Source organism: Lytechinus variegatus, chromosome 19 (assembly GCF_018143015.1).
Source record: "Lytechinus variegatus isolate NC3 chromosome 19, Lvar_3.0, whole genome shotgun sequence".
Lineage (NCBI taxonomy): Eukaryota > Metazoa > Echinodermata > Echinoidea > Temnopleuroida > Toxopneustidae > Lytechinus > Lytechinus variegatus.
In genome coordinates, this window is record NC_054758.1 from 4946911 (window position 1) to 4959633 (window position 12723).

Below are 12723 nucleotides of genomic sequence, written 5' to 3' on the forward strand. Positions count from 1 at the left end.
AAATGCTCAGCGACCAATTCTGTGGAAATCCTATTGATACACGTTTCAAAGCCGACGTAAATTACTAGTACATGTGCCCTCGGACGTTGCTTCTTCAAGTTTGCTTATATAGTCTTCTTTCACATACTTCGTTGCCCTGTTTCCCACTGCGTGACTTGTAAAGTTCTGTTGTTAAACATGCTGGTCGCCCCCGTGGTCAGCTCTGCACTGAAATTCACCCTCTGCATACAAAGAGCGGCTCTACCGTAGATCATAGCGCCGTGCAATATGAATATACTCAACTTCTCCTTATTCCATATCTAGGTATAATGGGTGGCTGCAAGAATAGAGTTTTCCGAGAAATCTTGCCCATTGCGTCTGCACCCCCCTCCCGGTTTATTTTTTGCTTTTGCTCATGACGCCTGTAAAGATTGACCAAATAACACTTTATTCGAAATTTGCAACTTGATGTATTGGTCGCACACACACACACACACACACTACCAAGGTCTACATGATGTAGACTACGCTACGTACATACTTTGCATCAACTGCTCACCTTTTGACCTCGCCAGTTCAGCCTAAACAAACGTATAATAATCAAGATGCGTTGCATTGCAAGCAGCTTCACACCTACTTTCATGTCAATAATGTCTGTCTTCATGGTCCTACTAACTTGATTTATCTTCCTTTTATGTTTTACTATTATGTTTCCCGCCCTGAAAATTGTTTTTCTCTTCGCCCTTCCCTTTCTTCATACTCGGCCCTAAACAGAATGGGGTGGCCGTCTATATATTTAGAGTTTTAAACCATTTTTGTTTTAACTTTTTATCAAATAATCTGAAACTGACTGAAACGCTTTACAATGATATCATGATTTCAGGAAAGATAAAGATGGAGGGAACTGAAAGGGTGCATAAAGAGCTGACAAAAAATCAAACTCGGCCCTTCCCCTTCTCTGGGATTCCTCGTATCTCTTTAGTCTTGGAGTATTCAGATTCATGACATACGATTCCTACAGTAAGCCGTATTGCGTAGTCATTCACGTCCGCTAATCAACGTGTTTGAAGTTTCATGTAGCGCATGTATGTCTTTGGTATACATATACAGTGTGTATGTACTGCAGGACGATTTTTATTGATTGGGGAACCAAAGGGGCAAACCCTATCCGACCCCGCCAACACACACAACCAATACACACGCGCCCTCCACTGATTCACTTACCCCCAGTGATTCACCTAACACAGTGATTCACTTTCCCCGGCTATTCAGGAGTGTGTGCATGTTATGCATGTGTTTGGTAGTCTTATCGTACAACAGTCCAGGGGGTGGACTTCAGTATCAGCAGCCACTGGCCGCCTAACCATTGGCGCATTGTGCATGCAGCGTCCGATGCATGACTTCTACCTACCCTGCTCTCACTGTGCGTGTAGCATTCGTCGATAATGCGCATGCGCCATGACGTATTCATGAATATCCACGATGTTATAATGAATATGCATGAATCAAACGGCGTTCTAATATCAATTTATTTCCTAACTCGAGAGGGCGGATCAACAATTGTATCGGTTAAACGAGCTCCTGTAATATATATTTCACCCCTCGATATCACCAAAACAGAAGAGTTATACCAATTTCTGTTGAGTGCTTAAGTAGAGCACTGATATAGATACTTAATGAAAATAATATCTTTACAATTGATTCACTGACCTTGTCTGAGATGAACCAATCATACACTATACCTTTAAGGGGCAAAGCCCAGTAGGCACATAATTCACAGGCCACCATCTCCCAACCAGAATCTACTTATTACATAAACTAAATACAAAAAAATGTACACATAAAATGTAACTGGGCGTGGCCGTTCACCTACAATTTAAGGGGCAAAGCCCGGTAGGCACATAATTCACAGGCCACCATCTCCCAACCAGAATCTACTTATTACATAAACTAAATACAAAAAAAATGTACACATAAAATGTAACTGGGCGTGGCCGTTCACCTACAATTTAAGGGGCAAAGCCCGGTAGGCACATAATTCACAGGCCACCATCTCCCAACCAGAATCTACTTATTACAGAAACTAAATACAAAAAAATGTACACATAAAATGTAACTGGGCGTGGCCGTTCACCTACAATTTAAGGGGCAAAGCCCGGTAGGCACATAATTCACAGGCCACCATCTCCCAGCCAGAATCTACATATTACAGGAACTGTTATACAAAAAAATGTACACATAAAATGTACCTGGGCGTGGCCGTTCACCTACAATTTAAGGGGCAAAGCCCGGTAGGTACATAATTCACAGGCCACCATCTCCCAGCCAGAATCTACTTATTACAGATACTAAATACAAAAAAATGTACACATAAAATGTAACTGGGCGTGGCCATTCACCTACAATTTAAGGGGCAAAGCCCGGTAGGTTCATAATTCACAGGCCACCATCTCCCAGCCAGAATCTACTTATTGCAGAAACAAAATATTAAAAAAATAAAACACAATTGACCTTTGACCTAAATTATCTGAAGTGAAACTCATGGATAGCGATTTATAAACTTTCAAGTTAAGATGACATTTAAAAGAATACCCTCAATGTAGTCAAAATTCATTGACCCTAATGACCTCTGACCTTAATCATGTGACTTGAAAGTCGTCCAAGACGATCAATGAAACTTGATCACTCATATGTGCAAGTTTAATGAACTAGATCCATATACATGACTCTTTAATTCTTATTTCAAAAGATTTCAAAGGGACATCGGCAATTCATCTACGTTAAATACCATTCGCTTGCCCTTTATGGCACGCACCTGCATCATGATCATTACGGAGCAGCGAAAAAAATGTTGCTCAAGGTGGGGTAGATTATTCTGTTGAATAGCTGATCGTTATTCTTCAGTTCTGAAGCTCTGCATGTAAACACACACACGTACGATAATACTCAAATTGTGCAATCGCGATGTATCGCACTATTGTCGCGGAAAATACAGCCAAGTTTGATTTGTATTTGATCTCGGATATCAGTGGAAATTTATCTCTTCGCTTCTGAGTTTGATATAACTTGATACCGGGTAGGATGTGAAAGTCATTGTAGCTTGTCCAGTACTGTGTTCGCCTCACCAGCGACTGACTGGAATACTTCCAAGGGAGTGGAGGATGTGCATACATTGTGTGCCAGAATGACCGGGGTAATAATATATCTGTAAAGCGCTAGACACATCATTCCGATGTATTAAGTGCTATATAAAAGCAGATTATTATTATTATTAAATCACAGCAGGCTTTTTCCAAACCTACTCAACTCGCCAATCGCCGCCCACCACAGGACTTCAAGCGATCTTGGATGACCGTTACTATTCAATATTTTTTTCAAGCAAGGAATGCCCCTATCTGTACATTAAGTTCTCTAGTTGACAATGATGTACAGCAATTTGCGATTACTTGAGCTAGGCCAGGCTCAAAACCACGATTGGCCGATTTCGTATCTCTTTCTTGATACCCCAAACATGGTGAAAAGTTCAATGACAGAAAACAGCCTTTTACCTCGGTCATGTGGTTTAAGAAAATAAGAGCAAGTAGGATTTCGTGAAAAAATTAGTATAATCAATTAATAAAAAAAAATTATAGTTTTCCTATTCACATCATCCTCTACCTTCGTGCAAATTTTCCTTGCGATGGTGCGATCCAAAGCAAAGATCTTAAGGGAGGCTATAATGCCCCCGGTAAAAGACTCTATATAGAGTGTTCTAGCGATGTATTAAAATGCGTATTTTGGTCTGCATCAATTTGCCCATGCAGTATCAGAGTATCCCTAAAAAGGAACGAAATCTGACAAAATTTTTTCCATAGGCTCCTGTACAAAATTAGCTATTGAATATAAGAGTTTAACAGTTTGAGGTGCGTGCGCAAATGTGTGAAATACGAAACGCATACAACAATGCGATGCGCAGCATAAGAGCACAACGACACTCTGTTACATCATAATGAACTATATATATGCAAATCGCATGTCAACGAACAAATTTGATCTTATAAAGTGATGATGCCATTATGGCTTGTTCAATCAAATTTCTTTCTTTTTGATAGCTAGGGCTGGGATAGATGATAATTATTATATTGGATGGCTTTATTTCATGGAATACCAAATATATTCCACTCGTTAGGGCCATTTTATTCCACTCATCTTCGATTTGTACAATATTTTCCCAAACTCTTGGAATATTTCTGGTATTCCATTCTGAGCCATCCAATATTCTCTAATTATTTCATATATCATATTACCTGCTTGAATTTTGATCGAATCTTTTGAACAATGTCCCAGTACTTGACACTATTTGGCTCCTCTTTTGGCAGTTCTTGAATGATGCTGATTAAGCTTTCAATAATCTTCAAAGGCCTAAAAACAAAAGACATTAGACAAGGCTCGACATTAGCGGTGGCCCGGTGGCCCGGGGCCACCAAAAATTCATCTCGGGCAACCATTATTGAAAAAATGTTAAGTTTTGGTGGCCCGAATCGGGCAACCAATAATTTTTCAAAGTAGCGCAATTTTTCTCCCGATTTTGCTTGCATTTATCAACCTTCTACAGTGAAATTGCAAGCCAATTCGTCATGCGCCTTTTTTGTTAATCTACACACAAATACACACACACAAAGAGTGCATAGTCATGACAGTATGTAGGCCTACCGCTAGCATACAGTACCTATTATTCAGCCGGCCGCGCCGGCTGTCTGGCTGAGCTTTGCATGCATGAAACCAATGCAGCTAGCTGTGCACGAGCAGACTATTCAGACCCAGGGAGCTGCGATACGAAATGTTACTGCTAAGAAATCTTCCCCAGAACTTTGGAAATCTACGTCAAAGTCACATTTTACACCAATGAAATGCCCTTCTACAGTCCATATTACTGAAACCTGATTAATTGCAAGCATTAAAAGGAGGAATTATGACCTCTCTTTTGACTCAAAAGGACCGATTTCCAAATGCATTAATACACATAGGTGAGTACATCACAGTCCCATATGTGCATTTGTATGTATGTTGATATTTGGTTTATTTCGAAGCTGTGTCTCTTTGAGCCAAAAATGAATAGGCCGCTCTTTCTTTCTTGTTTACAAATGACTTCTTAAACCACTCTTAAGGAAGTAAATACTTTGGGAAGGCATTTCATTGATATGACATGTGATTTTTTTTCCATCATTTTGTCAAATATAGGGAAGGAATTTTCTCACTGTTTTTTCCAGATAACTTTTGCCATTTTATTTTTTTCTTTCATTTTTTCAGTGATTAAACCATTTATACCCCTTCCCATTGAAAATACCTGATTAAAGAACATGTTTCTACTGAATAATAATAATTTTCCCCATTTTTTTGATAATTTTGTTTTATTTATTTTTCTTAAATTTTCTTTTGTTTTTCTCAAATTTTTTTTATGACCTGTTCTTTGTTTTTTTCTTTCTTCATTTTTTCTTTTGTTTTATGCAAAGTAAAATAACAGCAAGCACAATTTATATACAAGATGTACAAAGAATAGTGGTACGTGTTAGTGATTGCAGAATATTTCAGTTTGTTTTATTCATTTTTAATTAATGTTTTTCTTTATATTTTTCGGGCCACCAAACTTTATTAGTGGGCCACCAAAAAAAATTATTTGAAGGTTTTGGTGGCCCGAACGGGCCACCACCAAAAAAAGTTAATGTGGAGCCTTGCATTAGATCTGAATATTTTTAGAGATTGACATAGTGAAAGGATTTAGCGAGACTGACAAACTCTTATTTGGCAAATGTTTTCAAAATTTAATTGGGTACAAAGGGCTGTGCTTTCAAATATGCCATCAAGATAACTAAACACATCCCCACTTTACGTTTTCTTATGTTATTACATAAAATCATAATATTTTTATCATTTCATATGAATATTTTTATCATTTCATATGAATATTTTTATTATTTCATATATATGAATAATGTCTGCCTTATAATGAAATAAGTTGCAGCAATAAATAAAGCACACTAAATTAGTTGTCAATCCAGTTTCTCAAGTTGTTGGAGGAAAAAAATGAATAAACCTAATTTCATATTATAAAAAACAAAACAACAAGTGGGGATGTGACATTATCAGCCCACCTAATGAATATTCCTGACGATTGTTTTCACAAAATATTGCTGAAATTTGAAATCCAATAACTTTGTTATTTGTTATCCGATTTTGACGAAATTTTCGGCATTTTGCTCAGTGAATTCTACTCTATTTAAGCTATAGATACTTTCAGCCCGGACCATCTCTTTGAAGCATCAAGTTCTCCACCTCTCTCTCACCTGGTAACATTCTTATCATCTTCCGGTTTATTCTTCAGCAAGGCTCGCCATGTTACGATGAAACCGAAATAAAATCCCAACTCATCGCCAATCTGTCTTCCTTTCTCTATGCCCATGGCTTGGCCCTGCTCTCTGCCAAGCTCCTCCCCTTTCTTGAAGCCTTCCTCAAAGCCAGCAGCTTGGCACCTACAATTGACCACCAGCAAAAAAAGAAAAAAAAGATGAAATTACAAACTTTGAAAGCAAAGTATACAACATGGTGAAGTTAATTTACCCACATTAGCTACATTGCAAAACATTTCCTTGACAAAACAAAGGCAAAGTCAAGATGCTGATGTAGTCACCAGCATTTTTCTTTGCAGTTCTTTAAAAAAAAACATTAACATATTTTGAAATCACACTACGAAACTTTCTTTGTCAAAATATGCAGAATTTACTAGACTAACCTACCCATGATCTACATGTTAAGGTTTTATGCAATATTTTTCCTTCTAAAATGTGCAAAGAAATTAGAAATTTGTTTCAGTCTTTGTTGAATATAGGCCTTTTTGTTTATTTTTTTATGTTTATTATTTTCAACCTCCATTTAAAAATATAAATCTTGCATCATTTTGCATTGTTGCTGCAAGAGCCAAAAATTTTCCGGTGATATGATGTGAACAGGATTTTTTTATCATGCACGAGCATTGGCAGAAAGCTCTAATGTGGGAGTAGCGTGATATTTAAAGGACAAGTCCACCCCAACAAAAAGTTAACAAGCATAACACTGAAAATGTCATCAAAATCAGATGTGAAATAATTAAGTTATGACATTTTAAAGTTTTGCTTAATTTCACAAAACAGTTTATCCTGGTCAGTATGCAAATGAGGAGACTGATGACGTCATCCACTATTTCTTTTGTATTTTATTATATGAAATATTCCATTTTTCTCCTCATTGTCTAGTGAAACAACTGGTATTTCCACCATGAACGTGTGGAATTAGCATTGTTTAATACTATATGGTTCAGTCAAGTTGGGCCATGCCTTTCATATCATATCTTACATTTATCCAGTCTTTTTTTCATGCCCTTTCTTTTTGTTCTTGGTCGTGGAACTTTTGGGGGACATACTCCGAAAGTCCCAACCTTTCAATTTGTACGCCATTTGAGTGGGGTCTGGGGAGAAGCCCCAGAACCTCTTGAGATTCAGCCATTTAAACCTTAAAGATGGCTGCTATTTTCAATCAAATCATTGAAAGGGGTGATACAAAACACAATACTTCAACGCAGAGGCGTAATAAACCAAACCCTTTGAGGGAGCACGACATGGGAAATGTGGGAAAATTTCTCAAACGTCAAAGACCGAGCGAGAGAGAAAATTTTAGGGTCTTGTGGAAATTCAATTCTAATTTTGTTTATAAAATTGAAAGGCCATGTCTAGCCCTTGTCTAGGGACATTGACATAGGCAATGCTTTGGCAGCAACTAAGGAACCTCTCGTAGTAATTTATTGTCCCGACTGCAATACACGTGTGGCGATAACTCATCCAATTCTTTCTTCCCGTCTTCATTTTTAATCCTCAGCAGCCCCGGCGTTTTTCTTATATTCTTCGTTTTTCTGTTTTCAATTCAGCTTTCCCCCAAGCATTTTACTTATCTCAATCTATTCTTTCTTATTTCCCTGTTTCCTTTTGCTTTTCTTTCCCTTCCCGCCACAGGTTCCCATTCCATTTTGTCATCTCTTCTGACTCATTTAATAGTATTTCAGGATTTCTTCTTTCTCACATGTTCTTCATTACTTTCTTTTCATGCTTTCCCACCTTCCTTCCGTTTTACCTTTTTACTCTTCCTTTTTGATCTTTCCCTTTTCTTTTACCTTTTTTTTTCTTAATTTCCCTCTCCCTTTCTTTCTCTCTTTCCCCCATTTTAATCATCATGGTGAGCTCTGCCAGGAGGGGCAGACTGCCCCCCCCCCCTGTGTTTACACACATGGTCTTTGAACTTGGCATCTACTTCGATCCGAGTCCAAGTCCACTCTTTTGCTTTCTGTTTTTTTTCATTGGCATTGGCATTGGCCTATTGGCAAACTGGCAGGATCAGGATTGGCCCACTCCTAGTACCAATGAGGTCCAAACATTAACATGTATGGACCTCATAGGCGACATTACCCAAAATTATGGGTTAGACAATTCAGTTCTGATTTCAAACCCAAGACTTTGGTAAATGTACGCCTTAATACAAATTGGAGTTATGCGATATGACTTTCATTTGGTGGGAAGCCTTTAAATATTTCAAAAAATGAGTTGAAATTAAAATGAATTACTATTAAACTTACATTTCAGGCCCTTTTTGTTGATTTTCGGTGAGCATTCCACACAGCTGCGACGAGTGATCAACTCCGAAGTGATACGCGAACTGGTCAGCTGATCGGTCAGGTGATCGGTAGATTATCTTTTTGTCAGACGTTCATAATTTATGTAAAGCGTATCAATCTTCTTCAGTATCTTGATTCCAAAGTATCAGTATTGCAGATAAATGTCATTATTGATTGGAATCAGTGGCGGATCGGGGGGGGGGGGGGGGGTGGGGGTGGGGGTGAGCATTTCTGCCCGATCCCCCTATTGAGATTTGTAGTAAATATTTTGGAATTAAATACGTTGTTCATACTAGTTATGCGACCCCTCCCTTATGATGATCACAGCATTATTTGTAATGGGGATATTTCGTTCATAATTATTCTTGTCTCTTCTTTCTCTTTTTTAGCCTTTTTTTGCTTGTTAAAACCTTTTTTCCTTTTTTTTTTGGTGGGGGGCTCGCCAAATTTTACGTGGGTCAAAATTACCTTCATTTTTTAGTGACAATCTTTTTTTCATTTGTCCAGTTCTACGCGAGACAAAATTACCTTCGATCATTATTATAGTTAAAAACTTTTTTTTTTTTTTTTTTTTTTGGGGGGGAGGTTGCCAAATATCACGCAAACGTTTTTCAGCTTTTACTGTTTTATTTGACTTATAATCAAATATTAAATGGGGCTTACCACAGTTTTTTTTTAAGTCAATTCATAAGAATATTCCTCCTCGGGATTTGAGCTTTCTTTCATGAAATATCAATTTTTTTCATGATTACCAAAAATACTTAAAATTTTTTATCGGTGTATGCCTATAAAGCTTTAGCTCATGCGTTGTGCCTGCCATATTTTAATGCTGATCAACTTTATGCTTTTAATGAATTCCTAAAAACAATAAATTCTCAGATCATCAATTTTGTCGCAATCGAATAATTCGATTGCGTCTCTCTATCAGTTTTGAATATTCATAAAAAATATCAGCTCGTGCTTTTTGCTCATAATATTTTGATTAGTAAATTCTTCTCTTATATAATCGAGTCGGATAGATAGATAGATAGATAACAAGAGAGAGAGAGTTTGGGGGGGTCCCTCAGCTACTTGTCCTCGCTTATTTGTTATTATGCTCATGTTGTGAGAGCTTTGTGTTTTCACATTTTTTTCTTTTTCAACCTTTTTATTGTCTCGGAGCTTCCCTCTATTTCTTTACACTATATAATGTAGTCCTTTTTACCTCATTGTTTCAATCATTGGCGGCAGAAGCCCCAAATTTTTGGAGGGGACAACCTAAAAAATTTTGACGAGCAAAAAAAAAAGGCTCTCAACCCAAACATTTTAGGGGGGGACGTAGGAAAATAAATTGACAAGCAAAAAAAAAAAAGGTCAACAACAAATTTAGGGGGGAACGTCCCCGCTTCCGCCGCCTATGGTTTCAATTCTTTTTTTGTTCTCATTTCAATGAAAACATCATTATTAAACTGACGTAGAAGACTTTATTACGAAATTTTGACATTGTTTTGTTTCATTTGTTTGGCTTTTTTTTTTCTTCTCCTCATTTTCTTTTTCTTCTTACTTTTTCCCTTTCCTTATTTTCTCTTCAGTATTTCATTTTATGAGGTATCCGCCAATTTATACAACACCAAGCATATAGAGGCGGATAATCAGTGAGGGAGCATGACGGTGTGCCGCTCTAAAAAAAAAGGAGGAATATTGGAAGAAAAAAAAAGAAGGGATGGGGAAAAAATAAAGAAAAAAAAAGATGATGATGGCAATGACGATGATGAAAATTATCTTGGTGATGATGATGGTTGTGGTGACGGTTGTGGTGATGATGATGGTGATGCTAATGATAGTGGTGATGATGACGAGATGTAATTTTGTTCTTTTGTCTTTGAAAAAATTAAGTAGTGCAAAGTTGAATTCATTTAAAGTTTATTATGAAAATAGCAGAAAAAAATTGGTATGCGCTCGAGGAAAATCCATCCCCCACCAATCTTTTTCAAAGGTAAGATTTTTTTTTGCCCGGGGGGGGGCCCACTTCCATTCACGAGTGGATACCATGCGCGACCATGGGGTCTCGAAAAGCACCCTAAACACGTAATTTCCATATTCTGAAAATGCACCCCTTAACAAGTATTGGCGTGTGAAACCCTACCCTTAACCAGTATTGGAAACAAAACGATACTCTTGGCAAATATTCCCTGAAATGAACCCCTAAACAAGTACAGGAATGTTTTATTGTTACGGGTCCTTCGGTCGTCGGCTTTACATTATTTGGTTTAGTACGACCCCACCTTCTACACCTCGCGCAAATCGGACTCTAAACACGAAGTGTTGGAGCAAAAAGGACATCCTTTATAAAACATTTTGATTTTGTTTTATCATCCCCGCAAATTAGACCCTAAACACGACGGTTTTCCTAGCGAATTAACAGATACCCTTTTTCGTTATTTTTGTGTTTTTGACACCCTTATCACGTTACGTAGGTAACGTGCCCTATCGTGAAAAGGACATCCTTTTCACTTTTTATTTTGGTCGCGCATGGTATCCACTCGTCAATGTAAGTGGCCCCCCCCCCGGGTTTTTTTGTGACGGCGTAGGCCTTTGCAAGCAGCTATTATTATGGTAAAAAAGTAAATGAAATGTCAAGAAATACATAATGATTTGTATGGTACATTTAGTATATCAATTCATACTTGTTATCAAAAAGAAAAAAGTGGGTCGTTACGGACCATTAAAAATGGGAAATTTGGGCATTTTGTATTTAGGATAGAGCAACTGCTCGTTATAGACGTCACAATAAATCAAGCATTCTACTTCTATCAACTCCATTTTTTGTCAAATAACACCTTCATCGATATTTTGAAATGATTTTTCTCATATTTTCATCATCTTTTTATCAGGGTGAAATTCCCCTTTAATTTACAAAACAGATTCGCAAACAATATCAAGAGTAGTGGGAGGCAAGGGTGGAAATCTAAGGTAGGGGACCAGGGGCTGGAAAACAGGCAAAAAAAACAAAAACAAACTAACAAAAAAACACAAAAAGGAAGGTTTATCACCCCCAAAAGAAGGTCGTCTCGTCCAAAATACATGTTTTACTTCGATTTAAATGATGTAGGCCTATTTCTTTCCATCATATATAAAAGAACAAAAATATAGGGGACATTTGAAAATGTGCCCCTACTATTTTGGGTTAGGGGGAAGTGTCCCCCTGGGATTTGCGCCCATGTGGGTGGGGGTGTTGCACCTCCTTTCGGAATCATTATGGAACAGTGTGAATAGTCGCTGTGATTTAGATCTCATACCTATAAAAAAAATAGAACAGAAGAACGCCTTGACCACAGGCCAAAATGCCTAACAATTTTTCCGCGGCATTAGCGACTCTCGTAAGGGGCGCTCCATTTATAAATAAAGTTGCATGTGTAGCTGTCTAGCTATGGCGACAGAATTTATAGCAGAATTGAAGCCAGAAGCGTGGGAATTTTCAAGAAAATTCAAGAAAAGAACCGGTGAGTACCGATTTAACAGTACTAATCTAATTAGTTACATGTATTGAATTATAAGAATATTCAATTTTTCGTGAAACAAAGCTTAGTTCTAAGCTAGGGCGGCCCAAATGCGCGTGAGTGGAGTCCCAGTTTCTTAACACGGGTAAGTATTGCGTTGTCGCCTAGAGTGGATTGGCCAGCATGGCAGCCCATGACATGTGTACACTTTCACATGAAAGTGCACAAATAAAATACATTCATGATAATTATAACGTTACAGGTTCAGAAGAAGAGAGACTGCATGCAAAGACAAATACAAACCAAGTAAGATTAGAGAATGACTATATAAGAGCCTTACATAGAACTGAATATGTGGGGCAAACACAACAAGTCACAACAAGCAGTAACAAACTACAAACTAATCGCAATAAAACGTCATGGAATTCAACACACCTATCTTCCGCCATTACGACATTATCGAAAATATCACCGTCATCACAAATTGAATCGTTATCCTCTTGAAATTGAGCCATTTCAAGCTGCGTCTAACTTGTACCGTTGGCTGAAAAATGAATGAGACGATGTGTGGTATTAGTTGTTGTACAT

The 12723-nt window shown here is 37.7% G+C and overlaps 1 protein-coding gene across 2 annotated transcripts in view; it reads right to left on the reverse strand.

Moving 5' to 3' along the window:
• The window catches only part of LOC121405976 (protein LTO1 homolog), a 29446-nt gene extending 16723 nt beyond the window's left edge, over positions 1 to 12723 (reverse strand). For both annotated transcript variants that reach the window (XM_041596970.1, XM_041596971.1), the window contains exons 1-3: positions 12571 to 12723; positions 6303 to 6488; positions 4266 to 4380 (exon numbers count right to left, since the gene is read on the reverse strand). In XM_041596970.1, the coding sequence (XP_041452904.1) occupies positions 4266 to 4380; positions 6303 to 6488; positions 12571 to 12650 (381 nt within the window). In that variant the 5' untranslated portion in view covers positions 12651 to 12723. The remainder of the gene's footprint in view (positions 1 to 4265; positions 4381 to 6302; positions 6489 to 12570) is intronic.